We start from the raw sequence: 18,865 nt of genomic DNA on the forward strand, positions 1-18,865 counted from the left end.
AGACACTACATGTGGAATCCCACAGAGATCAATTTAAAAATAATGGTAATGATAACTAGGTTGGACTAGACGGTAAGGAGAAACAGACTGATGGAAGGTGTAAGGATGCTTTCAATCATTTTTCAATCATTTTAAAGACAAAACCTTTATGTTTGATGTTGATTCTATGAATCTGTCTGTGGTGCTGAGTATTAGCATGAGAAGTGTCATTTTATCTACAACAGATATGGGCCTATATGAATGAATGATGTAAGCAAACAGGGAATATTGGTACTTTACTAAGTATTGTGGTCGAGATTTGAGTGCTGTCAGCAACATCATATACAGCAAGGTAAAATAGATAATGCAATAAAATAAAATATAAATAAGCAATTACAAACTATAACTCTGGATATTTGACTAATTCACGTATTGACACGTGCCACAGTGATACACAGGTTTACAGGCTGACAGATGATCAGAGTTGTGCCCAAACAGTGCTCAGCCCCAGATTGCTAAAACTCTAGATGAGAGAGGGGGACATAAATTATGCATTCATAACAAAACCGTTTTCAACAACCTCCCAGCTGGCTAAGGCTAATACTGTTGTTGCAGGAGAGTATATTTGAGCCGGATGATGATGGCAGTCACCACAAGTGACCTCGGCACAAATGAATGTCTCAAGTGCTCACTTTAATGAGCTCGTGACTGTAGGTTGTGTTCCATAATCCCTGCCAGGAAAGATGGGTGGAGCTGGCTAAACGTGAACTGCAGTCAACTGGGGGGGCCTTCCAGCGCAGACCCACCACCTCTATGCTGTGTCCACATTCCCTTTCTGTAGATTGTCTTCATCTTTTACTAGATGAAAAGCTGAATACAAATCATATCAATAGGGGATAGTTTATATTCCCACTCATATTCAACCACTCACACTGAGCTGAGGAGTCTGGCTTTGGGGAGGTTATTTCTACTTCCTGACTTTTGTGGATTTTGATTTATTATTTTGATTAAACATTTTCGTGTTGGTGCTTTGTACAAACCCTTACGAAAAGAACTGGAGTAATTTCCCTGGTAGCCTACAGAAGGATACTATAAGAACAATATAGGGTTGGTATAATACCATAGGGAATTAAAATATCAAAGTGCGATTGTACGACAGCTGATTTTTGGTTAGGGAACACCCTCAGAACTTTGTCACATAACACCAACCCGTGCTTTTATTTCGAAGGCGGTGTAGCCGTAGTGCTTCCGCTCCTCTCGGCAGCTGCTTCGTGCAGATGGACTCAACCTTCTTGTTTTCTCCCTCCTGACTCCTGTGCTGACTGCGGCTCTGTGTGCGACCATTGCCCCGCGGTGAAACGTTAAAGAAATGTGTCGGCCGTGTGCGGAAGAGGCTAGAGACAGCGGCTGTAAGAAAACAGGTGGGTCTGAAGGTAGGGACCGTCTCTCCCTCGCACTCCCAGCGGCTCCACTGGCGCAGCATGTTGGAGCGAGACTGGGCATCGGCTCGTGCGTATGACATCGTTTCCCGTCACTGTTGTTGTGCGAGATCCGACAAAGAAACCGTCAATAGCAGTGATACATGTTTTGTATCTGACTGCATTGCCATCAGACTTTTATCTGTGTTTAACTGAAATGTCAGAGTTAAAGCAGCCGGTTCAGGGCTGGAGGCCAGCACGGGGTTGTTGTTACATTAGGGTAACGTTACAAAAGAAAATGTTACGAGCTGCTGTGATTCAAAGCGTAATTGTTGAACGTGTGTTTCAAGTTGGAATTGTTATCCCTAACAAAAACACTATTGTATTACTGTCATATTCCCATAGAGACTTGTAGTGTGTCTGTGTTGTTCAGTAGTGAGTTTATAGTGACCTAATCGTACTTAAAGGTATTTTTTTTTTTTTATCTCCTGTGGTATCACTGTGATATTCCTAGTGTTGCTGTGATTTTTGTATCGTATCCTATCAATCATATTTGTTACAGGATTATAGATTATAGTCCTATAGTATTATTGGCGTGGGGCACATCTGACAATGCAGTGTTGGCCTAATAACAAATCACACCGAGCAGGAGATTATTATCAAAGTATCCTTTCCCAAAGTGTTTATCAGGTGCTGTGGTGTGTTAAAAATGATCTGGATACAGCGTTGTCTCGGTAGGTGTAGTTGTATTGTGTGTGAGTGTGTGTGATCGCCAGTATTGTCAGGAAAACGGCCTTTGAGGCCAAAACCAGTTAGACCTGGTTAAAACTGAAACTGCATCTGTGTCTTCTTCCCCATCTCTTCCCGTCTCAAGCCTGCCACTGCCAGGGTCAGTCAGCTGGTTGATACTGAAGCTAGGATATCACTGTTTGTCACAGCTGTGTTTGGTCTGTTTAAGGTACTGCTGTAGTGAGGCAGCAAGCAAGATATTTTTTGGAAGAGTAGATTGTCTGTTGTTTTTTTTGTTGGAGACTGTGTATGGAGGTTTGTGTGATTGCCTCATCCGTTGCACCACTAGTACATTGTCAAGAACATGTTCCTAAACCCTTTATACCTACAACCTTTAATATCCACAGCCCAAAAATACACACAGAGAGGATGGGCTTCTGCTGAACACAGCGCAGCAAAATGCCTCAACCTTACACACATGGATGGGTTTTGTAGTTGTGAGATAACTTGGGCCTACAACTGTGTTATTGCTTGTAGTGCCAGGGATGAAAATCAAGGAGGTCACTGGGATGTTCAGCTGAATGCTCTCATTTAGATGCCAGTCCATAATGTTGCTGGAGGGAGAATGATGACAGATAGTTGACCAACCCACAAATGTACCACAGATTATTTCAGAATACATACATACATTTCTTGAATACATAGTTTGCTAGGTATTAGTTATGTTAATGCTGGCTTTTAAACACTAATTCTTCGGTTTCATTATTTGTTTCAAACTCAATTTCCGCTGTCTTTCCTCTCCAAAAATCAACCACAAGGTAACTTTCTGTTCTTTTCCAAGGTAGGCATACAGTACAATGAAACATGTTGACAGGAAAGCAGAGGATTTTTTTCCTTCTATTTTTCTGTTTGACTGTCATTAGCTTCAGATGAGAGAAGCTAGTGTCCTTGAAGGAAATGATTTAGACCTTGGCTCTGTAAAATAAGGCTGGCTCTGACTGGCTCTAACGGCCAGATTTACCTCCACCTCTCTCACCCATGCGTCAGGGCTACTTGGACAAAGACTGCCTTAACAAAAGCGGCTCTGTTTAGGGGAAGGAGCTAGGTGAACTCGGGGTAGGGCTACAAGCAGGGACCCGAGAGCAGAGCTGCTACATGATCCAGTCATTACCATTTTTTTAAATGCCATTTTCATTTTAGGAGACCCTCTGCCAACCATGGCCTCTGTATGGTGCGGCGAGAGTGATCAGGTTACTTTAGATCAATTGAGGAGAAATCCTGGATTGAAATTCTGGAGGGATGGTGTAGGTGGACTGGCAGTGCAATGCTTAGACAAGACCGGTGGTCTGCAGTCCGTCTTCTTCATTCCTGTCAAAGAAGCCTTTGATGCTCTAAGGTTATAATGCAGCTCCAGTTGCAAAAGAGTATGTCAGTGATTGTGACTGTGATTTAGCTGCCTATGTTTTGACATTAGGGATGGGCAGAGTGAAGCTTTTAAAGCGATGGATGTGTTTGTTTTGACCTTACATACCTGGATTAGTCCTGTCATGTGTTTGGCCATTGCCTGGCTTGAATTGAAGAACACACCTACTGCTTCAAAAGCTTCTCTGCCATCTCTGTTTCGCAACAGGAGAGGAGAAAGATCCTACATCAGCGGTTAGATTGAGGGGATTTCTGGTTTATTGTGTTGTAATGATCGCCATGATGTATACTCAGCCAGGCAGACAGATTTAGGGTTGGTGAGTAATTCATCTGTTGCCATATAGTGACCAATATTGGAAATTTTCTTGGTGTCACATATTGCCAGCTATTGCTCTGTGTGCCATATGCACTTTCATAGTTAGAGGTGCTGTGGCAGTTGTTTGAGTCATACAGTACTTTCTGAACTCTTCCTGACAAGTTTTGCCAAACAAACTGGATTTCTGCACAGCCTTTGGTGAAATGAAAACGATCATCTTATGAAACGATGGCAATTTGACCATTCCTCAGTTTTGGTTGTGCTGTGTTTGTGAAGTGGGAGTTGATGTAAAGCAGTGGAGCGGGCTCATAGCCACTCTCCTGCCATTCTGGTTTGAACTGGATAACAGGTCTTTTTTTGTGAGCAGATATACTCTTTCATCCTTTTCCTGCCAGTAAGTGAGAGGAGAAGGGTGGACAGGGAGACACAAGGTTTTTTTTTAAATCCACTCCTCTCAACCTTGTGTTTAAATGGGAAACGGAAATCTTTGTTAAGATGATGACGCTTGGAATTTCTTTCTGATAGTCTGACAGAAGGGGTTTGTTAAGGCTACACTAGTCCTCTGTACCATCTTCATGACAAATTACAGTAGGCTATGTAAAAACTTGAAAAATAAGTGCTGAGATTGCTGTTCCCACTTTTTGCATTACTAATACATTTCCTGTGTTAGAAAGTAGCCTAGTTGTGGTTTGAAAGACGTACCCTTGCATATCAACTTTTCAGTAACTAAGAAAAACCGCCTTGTTCCAGATTGACCACCATGCATTTTTGAGTTTATCCCACTGGGTTTGAAAGGGTTTCATCAGCCCAAGGTATCATAGAATTTTCTCAACCCATAGAAGACCATGTAATCCTTCAGTTGAGGTTAAATATGAAAATCACCAAAATTGGAATTACGAGATTTTCACACAACCTCATCTTGGATGCCTGGGTTAGTGTATGGGTCTCGACTTAGGTTTATTTGTTATGTGGATGACAGCCTGGTCTCAACTTGATTACTCAATTTTGCTGAGGGAGTTTACATGTCAAAGTTCAAGTTGTAGTTCTTTGTTCCCTCGCTGCCAAGTCGACATTAAATTAATCCCTCTGCCAATTCTGATAATTATTCCCTGTGCCTGGTCAACTGCATGTGAATCATTTGATGAAACGGATGACTTCTGTGTTGCTCCTGTAACCAGCAAATTAGCATTTTAATTGTCCTTCATGTCTCTATTCTGTTCTGTCTTTGATTTTGACAACTAGGTTGTACTCATACTCATGTGTCTTCAGTCTAGAGAGGACACTGGTAGAACTTCAGTGTGAGCCTGTGTGCAGAGAAAGCGTTGCATGAGACAGACGTGTGTATGCATGCTGTGTCAGGCCCTGTGCTCCTTTTGTATCCAGCTTGCTCTGCACTCTCTGAACTACAGTCTTCTGTCGGCACATACAGGATGTCTGGGATGTCCCTGACGCATAGCAGACTCTCAGCAGGCAAATATAATGACTGCTCCCCCCTGTGCTGCCAATCTGGCAACCTACACACTTGGCCTCAAAATAGCTGACTGGGATGCAATTATGAAAGGCATCATAAAGATAATCTCCTAATTGTACTAACCAAGTTGGAGTTCAGCATGTAACGGTTTATGAGATTTATTCATTTGGGACATTGCCTAAGCCTAGAAATATCTGTGTGTGATACTGTGTGTTTCTCTCTGGCCTAGTGTATTTTTTAATTATAAACAGAGTGATTCTGTACATTTTTATAATGCCATCATTAATACGCTGGGAGATAGAGTGTAACACACTCTATCATTAAATAAACTATTCTGTTTCTGTCACAATATCAGAAACACTCAAGTTATCACTCAAGAAGGTTAAACTAAGTTTCCCTTTAATTTTACAACATGAGATATGAAATTAACAAGAAGGGGGATGTCCTGCTACTTGGGCATTAAATGGTGATATTAATATAGTGTCCACTGCAGTTGGTCAAGCTAGTCTTTTGTGTCCATAAAGAAGAGGTTCTGAAGTAAAAATAATATAAAATTTGGAAATGTATTTTTTTCCTTAATTAAAACAAAATTAGGGCAAATGTGACAAAACAAGCACAGATCCTGTGCAGACCCATGGCGCGCCCTCTAAAGCCATCTGACGAAGCGCAGGATCCTGCAAACCGTCCATGAGTGAATGACCTGACTTTGCCACTTTCTGCCCCCAGCCGTGAATTTCATGAGAGGAACAGTTCTTAATTCAATGTACAGGACCTCTGCACTACTATGAATGTATTGGTTTGTCACACATTGTCAATGTAGTGTATTTTTGACCCTCGAAAACATATATTTTTTGTCATATTTGCCCTAATTTGTTTTAATTAAGGAAAAAGATACATTTCCAATTTTTATATTATTCTTTACTTCAGAACCTCTTCTTTATGGACACAAAAGACTAGCTTCCTACCATGTGTCACACAGTTGGTTTTTGACCTTTGAAAACATGTCAAATTTGACAATTTCATTCTGGAGTCATATTCACAGGCCATTATCTCAGAGAATAAACCACCCAGGTCCTTGCAAATGCATAGCCACCAAGATATTTTTATTTTAAACCAGAAAGTAAAAGGATATTGAGGTATCTTTGATAGATTTGGAGTGATTAACATTTAAACTCTTAAAAAAACACTTGTGATTTTTTTGTTTTTCATTTTTCAGCTACTGCCATAGGCACACATCACAAAATCAAGTGCTGAAACTGCCAGAATCTTGTAGTCTACCTACAAGTCTCTCTGTAAAAGAAAAATAGTGGAGTTGCTACCTTTCTCAGTGTCGCTTTTAGACCCCTAAACTTGCTCCAAATCATAGGCGAAAATTATCATTTTGACCCTCACCGCTTTCCTCATCATTTATGTATATCTTCCACCAGGAGAAAAATTATCAAAATCAAAAGTTGGAGCCGCCAAGCTCTGGTTGAGTTCACACGGAATGACCCAAATATACTTTTCAGCTCCACAATACATAGTGTGGTTTGCAGTGTTATAATGCTACGTGCCTAATGGATTGTTTAGATCCTTTGGTAAATGTTTTTTATATGATTGATTTTTTGTGTATAGAACATAGTGGTTGTAAGGCTGACTCATAAAATTACAAAGAAACTGGTTATGTACCGAGGTGGTTTGTGGTAAAACACCCTGGAGCCCAACAAAACAACCACACACAGAATTAGATGTGTATGTTGTGATAGGTGTTAGTGAGTTTGTATGCACAAGGGGATAAATGAATCAAATCAAAAAATGTAAGCAAAGACTCTGTGAGATAATGTTCAGAGTCCGACACACAGAAGGCTCCCCCAGTACTGAATAATATGTTAATAGTACAAGATTTACCCCAAAAATGTCCATTGTCTATAATAAAAAACATTTTCTATAGTTTTATGAATTTGACACGGCACCTACTAACTGTATTTTGTTTCTCTGTCTTTCAAGATAAACCATCATGATTCCCATCACAGAGCTCCGGTACTTTGCTGACACCCAGCCAGCGTACCGCATCCTGAAGCCATGGTGGGACGTTTTCACAGACTACATCTCAATCGTCATGCTGATGATTGCTGTGTTCGGTGGTACACTGCAGGTCACACAGGACAAGATGATCTGCCTGCCTTGCAAGTGGGTGGTCAACAGGACCTGTGAGACCATCCCTGTCCCTAATGTGACCATCCCCTATGCGCCGGAACCTAAAGGCATTCAGTATGATCTCGACCGCCACCAGTATAACTATGTTGATGCCGTCTGCTATGAGAACAAACTACACTGGTTTGCCAAATATTTTCCCTATCTGGTGCTACTCCACACTCTTATCTTCCTGGCCTGCAGCAACTTCTGGTTCAAGTTCCCCCGGACAAGCTCTAAACTGGAGCACTTTGTCTCCATCCTCCTGAAGTGCTTTGACTCCCCGTGGACAACAAGGGCTTTGTCTGAGACCGTGGTGGAGGAGAGTGACCCTAAGCCTCTGGGGAAAATGAATGGTTCGATGGACAAGAAGGCCTCATGTGTGAGTGAGGACGTTGAGGCTAGCGTTCCCATGCTCCAGCGAACAAAGTCCAGAATTGAACAAGGAATTGTAGATCGTTCTGAAACTGGGGTTCTAGACAAAAAGGAAGGAGAGCAGGCCAAGGCCCTTTTTGAGAAAGTGAAGAAGTTCAGGATCCACGTAGAGGAGGGTGACATAGTCTACCGGCTTTACATACGTCAGACCATCATCAAAGTAATAAAGTTTATATTGATAATTTGCTACACGGCCTACTATGTACGCTACATCAAGTTCAGTGTGGTGTGCACAGTGGATATTGAGAAGCTAACTGGGTACAGCATGTACCACTGTGCTCACCCCTTAGCAACTCTGTTCAAGATTTTAGCCTGTTTCTACATCAGCTTGGTGGTGGTTTATGGTCTTATCTGCATGTACACTCTTTGTTGGATGCTCAGTCGCTCCCTCAAACGTTACTCCTTTGAATCAATCCGTGAAGAAAGCAGCTACAGTGACATCCCTGATGTGAAGAACGACTTTGCCTTCATGCTGCACATGATTGATCAGTATGACCCTCTCTACTCCAAGCGCTTTGCTGTGTTTCTTTCAGAGGTGAGTGAGAACAAGCTGAGGCAGCTGAACCTGAACAATGAGTGGACGCTGGAGAAGCTGAGGCAGCGTATCACCAAGAACTCCCAGGAGAAGCTGGAGCTGCATCTGTTCATGCTCAGTGGGATCCCAGATACAGTATTTGATCTATTAGAGCTGGAAGTGCTCAAGCTGGAGCTTATCCCTGATGTAACCATCCCTCCCATCATTGCCCAGCTGGCCAGCCTGAGGGAGATGTGGCTCTATCACACACCAGCCAAAATTGAGGCTCCAGCTCTGGCTTTCCTGAGGGAGAACCTCAAGTCCCTCCACATCAAGTTCACTGACATCAAGGAGATCCCTCTGTGGATCTACAGCCTGAAGAACCTCAGTGAGCTGCACCTAACTGGGAACCTGAGTGCTGAGAACAACCGTTACATTGTCATCGATGGTCTTCGGGAACTCAAAAGGCTCAAAGTGCTTCGTCTGAAGAGCAACCTGACCAAGCTGCCTCAGGTGGTGACTGATGTGGGTGTCCACCTCCAGAAGCTCTCCATCAATAATGAGGGTACAAAGCTGATGGTGCTCAACAGTCTTAAGAAAATGGTGAACCTAACAGAGCTGGAGCTTGTCCGTTGTGACCTTGAGCGCATACCACACTCCATCTTTAGTTTGCACAACCTGCAGGAGATTGACCTGAAGGACAACAATCTCAAGACAATAGAGGAGATCATCAGCTTCCAGCACCTGCACCGGCTGGTGTGCCTGAAGCTGTGGTACAACCAGATTGCCTATATCCCCATTCAGATCGGCACCCTTACCAACCTGGAAAGGCTGTATCTAAACAGAAACAAGATAGAGAAAATCCCCAGCCAACTCTTCTTCTGCCGCAAGCTGCGCTTCTTGGACCTGAGTCACAACAACCTGACCAGCATCCATGCTGATGTGGGCTTCCTCCAGAACCTGCAGTACTTTGCTGTGACAGCAAACAGGGTGAGATGGGATATCTGTTTCTCTTTACTTTTCCCAGTGCATGTGTGTATGTGCATGTAGCAACGCATTATGTAATAGCACCGCATTATGTAATAACACGACAAAATGTAATACATTTTCACTTCATTATGTAATAACACCCGCATTTTGTAATAATCTGCCGCATTTTGTAATACACAGCTTGAACGCAATATGTAATAAATTTCCCCGCATTTTGTAATAAATTATTACATACTGCGGTGGTTATTACAAAATGCGGGAGTTGCACTTTTTTTATGATGAAAATGTAATAATACAGTGCATTATGTAATAACCAACCAAAATGGATGTCTTCATCTGTACACGTTATATTTTTAACAATTAAGCTAAATTAAACTTCCCAAATATTAAATTAGACCGGCGTTATAGTTGACTCTGATCTTAGTCTAAATAGCCACATAAAAGCAGTAACAAGATCAGCTTTTTATCATCTTACAAATACAGCCAAACTCAGGGACTTCATGTCAAAAGCCGACCTGGAAAAACTCATTCACGTTTTTATTTCTAGCAGACTACTGCAATGGTCTTTTGACAGAGCTCCCCAAAAAGACCATCAAAAAGCTTCAGCTTATTCAAAATGCAGCTGCTAGAGTTCTTACAGGGACCAAAAGGTCAGACCACATCACCCCGATTCTTAAGTCACTACACTGGCTTCCTGTCAGCCACAGAATTTAATATAAGGCAATGCTGCTTGTTTATAAATCAATACATGGAGTGGGACCAAATACATTACAGACATGTTTAAGGAGTACACTCCTGCCAGGCCTCTCAGGTCAAGTGGGAGTGGGCTGCTAGTAGTGCCCAGTGCCAGGGCTAAACTTGGTGAAGCAACCTTTAGTCACTATGCTGCGCATCTCTGAAACAGACTCCCTGTCGATCTTAAAAGCAGCCTAATCCTCGAAACTTTTGAATCAGAACTGACTGTGTGTCAGGCTGTGTATTACAAAATGCGGCAGATTATTACAAAATGCGGGTGTTATTACATAATGAAGTGAAAATGTATTACATTTTGTCGAGTTATTACATAATGCGGTGTTATTACATAATGCGTTGTTACAGTGCATCTTGGTGAAAGTTTATTTGATTTCCTATGTACATAGCAAGATTCACTGGCTCCCTCCCCCCTTTCTTCCTCTCTCAACCCCCTATCTCTCTTTCATGTTTGAATAGGCTCAAAGGCCAGATAGGGTAATCAGAAGGTCAGACTTATCATGATTATACTGAGATGTTAGTGGGCAGGTTGGGAATTATGGCTTTAAAGATAAGCACATGACTGAGGCTTGGACAGTTTTGCAGTTATGTATTGTGAACTGAGATATCTCTCAATATTAATAGTCTGGAATTTGATGTTGCTCTCCAGCTATTCAACAGCTATTAAAATTTTACAAATTTTACAAATTTAATAGCTGTAATAGCTGGGACCTGAGTGAAAACCCTGGATTCTGGCTATTAAAATGTCCTAATTCATTGACAGTAGCCAACCTTTTCCTGGGGGTCTTTTTGTTAGGGAATTTCAGATGACTAAAATAAAAAGCATTGAATCAGTGGCATGTTGTAAAAGCAATCCTACTCTGTACACAGCAGTCAAATTATGGTAAGTGCCATCAAACCTTTAGATAAAAGAGCTCCTCTTTCTGGAATGAAGCACAGATTTTTACAGCTAGTCCATTTATTATGAACTAGGCTGATAAATAGAAACCATTAGGAACTTCTAAGCATAATTATAGTATAGAAGACTATAGTTTTCCTAAACCGCTCCATCATTCTTTGAGCATGATGTGCTCCTTACCCTGTTTACACTGTAACTCCACTTCTCCAGCCCCTCCCCTTTAAAAGAGCAGATGGCTGATCACATGTTCCAGTCTCCTGTAGACTTCTGAGAACATTGTTTTCCAATAAACCCTAAAGTGGGAAGAAGACGACTGCAATACATTTGAACCCAAGGGACGTCCTTTATTTAGAATGTTACTTGCTTTAGTTGCTTATATCATTAAATTATGAAGACTTTAAGTGCCATGTGGTTATTACTGCCATTTCATTCATGGGAGACTGAGATGTGTCCCTTTAATTCCATTTGGCTTATGGTGATGAGGATGCTGCCTCTCTCTTAGTTTTACCTTCAATTAAAACAGTTTATACAATTTATCTATGTAGGAATTTGATTCACAGGAAGATGCAGTTTGTCGACTCGTGATGAATTAAGAAAAACAACATGCTCCTGAAAGTGCTGTTTTGAACATGAAAGCGTGTGTACAGGATCATATGTTTTCAGTAAGGGATACTATTATTGTCGTTTTACTGTGGCTGTTTGTGTGGTTGCACACTGAAAATAGGTTCCAGCAGGTTTGTATGCAGCTGAAAATAGCTGCATTTATTGGGACCCTTCTTGTGTTTTCTGTTTTTCAAAGCCTTTCTTGCCCTTATCCTCTTTACACCATTAGCACATTATTAGCTCTAATGAGTTGTGTAATTTGTGAATGTCGTGTCCAGGTTGGTGTTAAATAGGACCTCATCTTATTCTCTGGATACCATTGAACTGGAGTTACTGAAAATAATTCCTGCTACAGCTTTGATTTTTAGAGATTGGGCAAGTGGAATTACAATGCAAGTACCTACAATTCCACTTGTCCATGGAACAATGCTTAAACCATTTTAAGTTTATGCTCCCTTGTTATTATACTAACTATGGTGTGTGAATTAAAAAATCAACAACTGAAACCACTCTATTCACTAGTTACTTATACCCATGATGTGTAATCTGTCTCCCATCCACTCTTCTTCAGATCGAGACCTTGCCCCCAGAGCTGTTCCAATGTAAGAAGCTGCGTACTCTGAACCTGGGGAACAACTGTCTGCAGACTTTGCCATCGCGCTTTGGAGAACTAACTGGGTTGACCCAGCTGGAGCTGAGGGGGAACCGTCTGGAGTGTCTCCCAGTGGAGCTTGGTGAGTGTCGGCTGTTGAAGAGGAGCGGGCTAGTGGTGGAGGAGGACCTGTTCAACACGCTGCCATCTGAAGTCAAAGAGCAGCTATGGAGGGCTGATAAGGAGCAAGTTTGAGTCAAACCTCAGTGGAGAGCTGCAGAAAGTGAGAAGTTTAATTGGAGAAAGAGGCAAGGAGAGATTCGGGGGAAAGTTGATGATAATAGGGGAGGAGAACTCAAGAGATTTACAGCAATGGTCCATGTGGGCTCAGAAAAGTGATGGTTGATTGATTGGTGTCCGGGGCTTTCCTGGCTGGACCTATTAAAGCACACGTGTCAATCTCAAGACCCGCAGGCCGGCCCACCAAGAATTTTGATCCGCCTGAAGATGAATCTGGGTTGTCAGTTCACTCTGGCCAGCCTAGCTGAAGATGCACTTGGTGGGAATACAAGTCCCATTTGCCACACAGCGTGCTCTTGCACGCTGTGTGGACGTAGCCCTCACCCCCTCCAACACACTTTCAAAACGCAGCCTCATTACCCATTGCTCACTGGCACCTAGCTAACAAGCTAACTGTCTAGTTCAAAATGGCTTCAAAAAAAAAAATGTTGCTGCTGAAGGCAGACAACCGACTGCTTCTTAGATGAGTGTAAAGAATCTCACATTCGCCATGAGGAAAAGTGCTACGCAGATTTTACGAGATGCGTGAGGAAACCACCAGTTTCATGGCCACCAAGGAGAAACAGAAAATTTGGCTATGAAAGGTGGTTATGTAATGTAGCTTTTCTGTGTGACAAACAGGAGATGTCGAATATGCATGCCACAGTGGATCCCTGCTTAACAAAACCTGTTTGTAAGAGAGCCAGATGCAACAGAAAAACTGCAGATGATTCAGCCTTGTCAGTGACTGGCAAACGTGCTTACTACCACTACATTCATTACAGTGGGATATGCGCACAAATTTGCCTGACCTTCCTCTGGCCTTGAGACTCAGAAATGTAGTTTTGAAATTTTTACAAATCAATTTGCAGTTGCTGTGGAGTGTGTCCCAGAATACCATATATTAGTGAATGGATTATAGTGCAACTGACAGCCAAATTTCTTGAGGGGAGAGAGTTTGGCCCTTTCATTTTCTTCAGGCTGCCTGTATGCTTAGCATGCCCGGAAGCATCTTTTTGTGTGAACAAATGTGCTCTATGATGAAGATCAACAAATGATCCTACAGGACCTGCCTAACAAACTCTTTCTCTCCATTCTCAACGTGGCCACAGCTCAGGACTTTACTCAGAAGATTGATGAACTTGTGTCAAAGAAAGGTATAAAACATCCGGTGGGAACTAATGGGTTAGAGAGTAATCTCTACAGGCCAATGTCTAAATACCATGCAGTCATTGATTTGTAACTTAGGCCTGTGTGACAGGCTGTTTGTTAGTTGTATGGGAGCTGTGGAAACATGGTCAAGAAATGCACCATTTTTATTTGCCACACAACCACTGATGTGTCTTATTTAGGGCATGTGAAACAGGCTATATGTTAAATGGGGCCTGTAGAAACAAGATCAAGTTGTTTTGATCGAATTTGCTCGACTAAATGCTACATACACTCCTTGGTGTCATGAGTTGGTTCATCTTAAAGGTTAAACATGATTATGTTTAACCAAAATTAATGATTTTGCATGACTGAATGCCATACAGGCTACACAGTCATTGATGTCTTGATTGTGTTATTTAGGGACTCATTTTAAGCTTCTTGTATATTAGTATTATATATGGAATATTTAGGAATATGGTTAAAGTTCAGTAGTTTACTTTGTTCAGTTGAAGGCTAATATATAAACAAATGTTGCTTCATCGACATGATTCTAATTTCACAATGTGGCCCATACTGAGACTGAGTTTGACATCCCTGTATTAAAGCCACAGGGACACAGACATTCAGAAACTTACTTGCCAGTTATATGCCACACTTTTTCCTTTGTCTTCATTTAAGTAAAAGATATGCAAACCTTGCACAATTCTGATCATAATACAGAAGAGCGAGCACTATTGAAACACGCAAGAATCAAGGCACTTTTTTTATGCGCAATCGAATTATGTGAGACCATAAAGGACTATTACCTATATGGCGCCTCCAAGTGGATGAACTCCTGCAAGTGCAAGACAGGAGTGTCTTCACTAGCTGCCAAGTATTGCCACTGTTGGAAATTCTGCAGTCTCCAAGACAGAAATGTTGGTGTTAGCGACTCAAGTGCCCAGCTGTTTGTATGCTAGCTCTCATAGCCGTCATCCACAGTTTACTTCAGAGTAAACTGGACATTTACCAGCACTCTGTTTATTCATTCAAGAGCAAGAGGAGGACACACAGGAACTTACTGAGTGAAGGAAACTTTAGCTTTGGTCGTACCACACAAAAGAGACATTTATTCGCCTAGAGAGTTTGCAGGATATTTGATTTCCAGATATACAGTCCAAATTAGTGCAATGTGCTCTTTCTGCTTGAAACGCTTTTGTTGTTAATACCTTGGATTTAATAGCGTCATTTGGAGTAAACTTGCTATTTGTACTCCAGCCAGGCATCTCTTGTTACTAATATGGCCTTACCTTTTACAAGCTGTATGTCCTGTTAATGATTGCAAACATCACATTCATGACTTGTTTTTTTGTTTTTTTTCATGTGCTGTAAAATGTATAGCTCAAATGTTTAACATCTTTCTTTCATGCATACCAGTGGTATGGCATGTGGTCTTATTGTTACCAGCTGTTTCTTTTTTGATTTTAGTTTCTAAGAGAGTTAAGGGAAGTCTCACTAAAATGAGACAATTGCACCTTTGTTCACAATGAATTTTGAGGCCTTGGCTATATCCAAATGCCCTTCTAGGGGTTACCAATGAAGTGCTCCCACCTGGTCTTTCAGTACTGTCTGAAAAGAGCCTCATTCTTGGAAGCGTTAAAGACTTGCCGCCTGTTCTGAAGTCAGGAGCAATGGTCACTGAGAAAAAAAGGAATGGAAAGAAACGGACAACCTCAGAGAAAAGCCTTAATGGCAGAAACCCACTGGAAAGTTTTTCCAGCGTGTGCACATTTTGAAATGCACCAATTGTTTTCAATGGCCCAATGCACACTAAAAGGGTCAAGTGGCATGTTAAACCACCTTGGCATGTCTGCTCTGAATGTGGTTAGGGTTCTGGAGCATCAAGCAAGGACCAAAACATGTTTTTCATGAGGTTCTGGAGGTAGAGTGACCATTGACCTATTATAGGCAAACAGATGACTGCAAATTAGGCGAGTAATTCAGTTAGTTACACACAAATGTGCAGATGTGTGGTCAAAACAGGAACACATTGTAGTATAGTCTAGAAGCCAGTCTACAAATACAAGAACAGGCCATGGGACATTTTTTATGTCGCTGCAAAGAAAATCTGATATAGTAACATTACCCATTGTAGTGGTGCAATGCAGTTGCCAGTGCTGCTGATGCTTCAAATCTCCTGCCTGCAGTGCACCACAGAAGTGTCAAAATTAGGAGCTTCAAATGATGCACGTCAATTATTGTATCCAGTGTGTTTGGGCCTTAACTCGCTGGTCGAGTCATTAGCGGTTGGATAGTCAGACAGACATGATGAAATGTTCTCTCTCATCCAGTTTTTTTTTTGCTTATGGAGCATTAAGAACAAGTGCTGACCTACATCTAACCCTAACCCATACTTGGTTGTAGTTTTAGTTGATATTACAGTTAATTTTGAGTGCCATAGAAATTTATCTCAGGGTGTCACTGGGAGCTCATTCACAGCTTTAAATGTGCAGAATCGGTGAGTTTGTTAAAGTGGCCTATGGGCAGAATGTTGTTTCCAGAAGTTCTTTTTGAACACTTATCGTGCAGCCTTAGTATTGAATCGCGACCTCTATCTGGCTTTTTTCAGCTTTGGTGATTATGTTTACTTCTGCATTATGAAACAGCATCTGATCCCTGAAAAAAAAAAGTGTAGCCTAATTACCCACTTGTTTCTGGGTCGCATTTTGTTTTCATTTTGCTCCCTTATTACAGACCCACTAAAACTTTGATTTATATCCAGGAGTGTTTTGGTCAGGAATCGCCTCCTTTCTTTATCTGACCTTCAGAACTACAACAATAGCCATTGCAGTCCTTCGTAGTCACTTCCCTTTTAGTCATGAGATGACGGACAGAGCTCTTCACTTCGGAGCACATTTAATGCCTAACCCCACCCCCTTCCTGCTTGTCAGCGCCAGTGAAACCGGTGAGGGTCAGAGATGAGGTCAGCCAACTGTTTTCATTGCAACTGGGAAGTTTTAGTGACTGTTTTTTTTTTTTTTGTTGAATGCCTTTCGGTTACATGGAAAATATGTGCTAGTACTTTAAGTTGTGTCATATCAGAAGCAGCCCATTCACATGGAAATTGATTTAACCTCATCAATAACATACAATTGAAAGCTATTTGTCATTCACTGCCCCCAAGTTTTGCTTTTTTCCCCCCTCTCTCTTCTGTATTTATGTTAACAGATGAACTATCAGAAATGGTCTACTGTGTATGTTATGTATGCCTTACAGTAGTATAGTTGTGTGGAGCCACATGGTTGCCCATTTTATTCTTACCCAGAACCAACTGGTTTGGATCAACATGGGCTCATACAGCAGGCAGATGTGTTGCTGAATTACCAGATATACTGTATGTTGGTTGATGAGTGGACAGAGCTCCTGTCCAACAGACAGGATTACACAACTGAACTGAACACTTGACAATCTAATTTAAATGGAGGGGAGCTCACCCTCCAGTGTGGGCATTTGTGTAACAGTACACATCATGACCATTGATTTATACTTAATTTAAAAAAAAAGTACATTTTCTGGACGGTCATCTACCATTTCATGTAACAACCCCAAAATGGTATTATTCTCATACTGTCATGATTACATAATTTGCATTTAATTTCAGACATCTACATTTTTCTTATGTATATAATATATTTCAATGAAGACATGATTGTATTTACTATGTAAATGCAGATCTATCTCTGTATTTTAATGCTTGTAGATCAGGGATAAAAAAAAATTTAAAAAAAAGACAAGAAAACGGACAAAGCCTTCTTTCAGTTTTGTTGTTTTTTTTTTTCTTGGGTTTTGCATCCATTTCATTCAGCATCAGGGATATTTAGGCATAGGTTATTGATGCTGACCTTGTATGCAATATAGCCGTACTGAATGCCACCCATTTGACCATAAGCAAGAGCTATGAAACATTGTTGAATATAGATCAACTCAGTTGAACATAAAATTCAAATGGAGGGAAAGGAATGACTATCTTAATCAACACTGTCTGTATCATATGTGACAAAGCCTTTATTACTGTTGCCGAGCCAAGTGAACACTGGCTTTTTAAGTGGAAAGACTATGTAAAAATGGACAATTGAACTTTGATTTCCTAATGTTCAGCCCCTACTTTTCTACCATTCTGACACAATAATAAAGTAAACACTTAACACTAAATCCTGTTTCACCATGAGTCTTTATTCCTGATTTGCGTTCGGAGCAGAACTGCTGTTTGGTTGGGTAGTTGCATTGCTTCAGGGGAAAGTCCTCAGCAGTGGAAAACTAATTTATTACTCATTATTTATTTCAAAATAGTATTAATTATTATTATTATTAATTATTATTAATTAATTGCTCCCTGGAAGCAGTAATTGGTTACACTGCTTGTTATATTACTTTGCCTTTACACCCCTAAAATTGTTCTGGCTTTTCTGTAAAAATCATGTAAACTCAGTCTCCTCTCCTGTGCTCTTCTTTGTGAACAATCAGGGTATGACAGCTAATTATGAGGAACTAATTGCAGTATGGGGGTGTACAAGGGAGATACATGAAATTCTGCGCCATGCATCACCCTTATTCAGTATACACTGAATGTACAAAATATTAGGGAGATCTTCCTGATATTGAGTTGCAGCTCCTTTTGAACAATCCACATCTCAGTTGTCCCAAAGCTTAAAACTCCTCTAACTCTAATTCTCCTCCTTTGTGATTGGTATAGATTTAATAGGGGAAATCAATAAGGGTTAATGTATTTTACCTGGATTCACCTCATCAGTGTACTTCATGAAACGAGGAAGCGTCCCTAATATTTTATTCATTCAGTTTTTATCCCCTCACCTGTCTGAAGGGCCCCCTCTTGTTTTGCCCCCCCTGCAAGTTTCCCCCTTTTTCCCTCACTGGTGGCCCCCGAGATACAGTTTTTTATATTTCCACTTCAATCTGATATTTAGAGGGCGTGATGACCCAAGGGTGTAGGTTTGATTTGGAAAGTGGTAGGGACACAAATTGGTGGAGGGTCTTGTCTTGGGGTCTACTTTTTTCTACTTGGTATTCTATGACTGTATTGTACTCTTGAACACAATAAATGTTATACAATTACCAGTACAAACACCATGTTAAAACTAAATTGTT

At 41.1% G+C, this 18,865-nt stretch overlaps 1 protein-coding gene across 1 annotated transcript; it reads left to right on the top strand.

The window, feature by feature from the left end:
• The first annotated feature begins 1,306 nt into the window (after positions 1–1,306).
• lrrc8aa (leucine rich repeat containing 8 VRAC subunit Aa) lies at positions 1,307–17,984 on the top strand. The gene is made up of 3 exons (XM_071927627.2): positions 1,307–1,400; positions 7,322–9,446; positions 12,269–17,984. The coding sequence occupies exons 2-3, from the start codon at positions 7,332–7,334 to the stop codon at positions 12,542–12,544; spliced, it is 2,391 nt and encodes a 796-aa protein (XP_071783728.1). The 5' UTR covers positions 1,307–1,400; positions 7,322–7,331; the 3' UTR covers positions 12,545–17,984.
• Positions 17,985–18,865: the final 881 nt, after the last annotated feature.

The sequence above is a fragment of the Centroberyx gerrardi genome, chromosome 2 (genome assembly GCF_048128805.1).
Source record: "Centroberyx gerrardi isolate f3 chromosome 2, fCenGer3.hap1.cur.20231027, whole genome shotgun sequence".
NCBI classification, from domain to species: Eukaryota; Metazoa; Chordata; class Actinopteri; order Beryciformes; family Berycidae; genus Centroberyx; species Centroberyx gerrardi.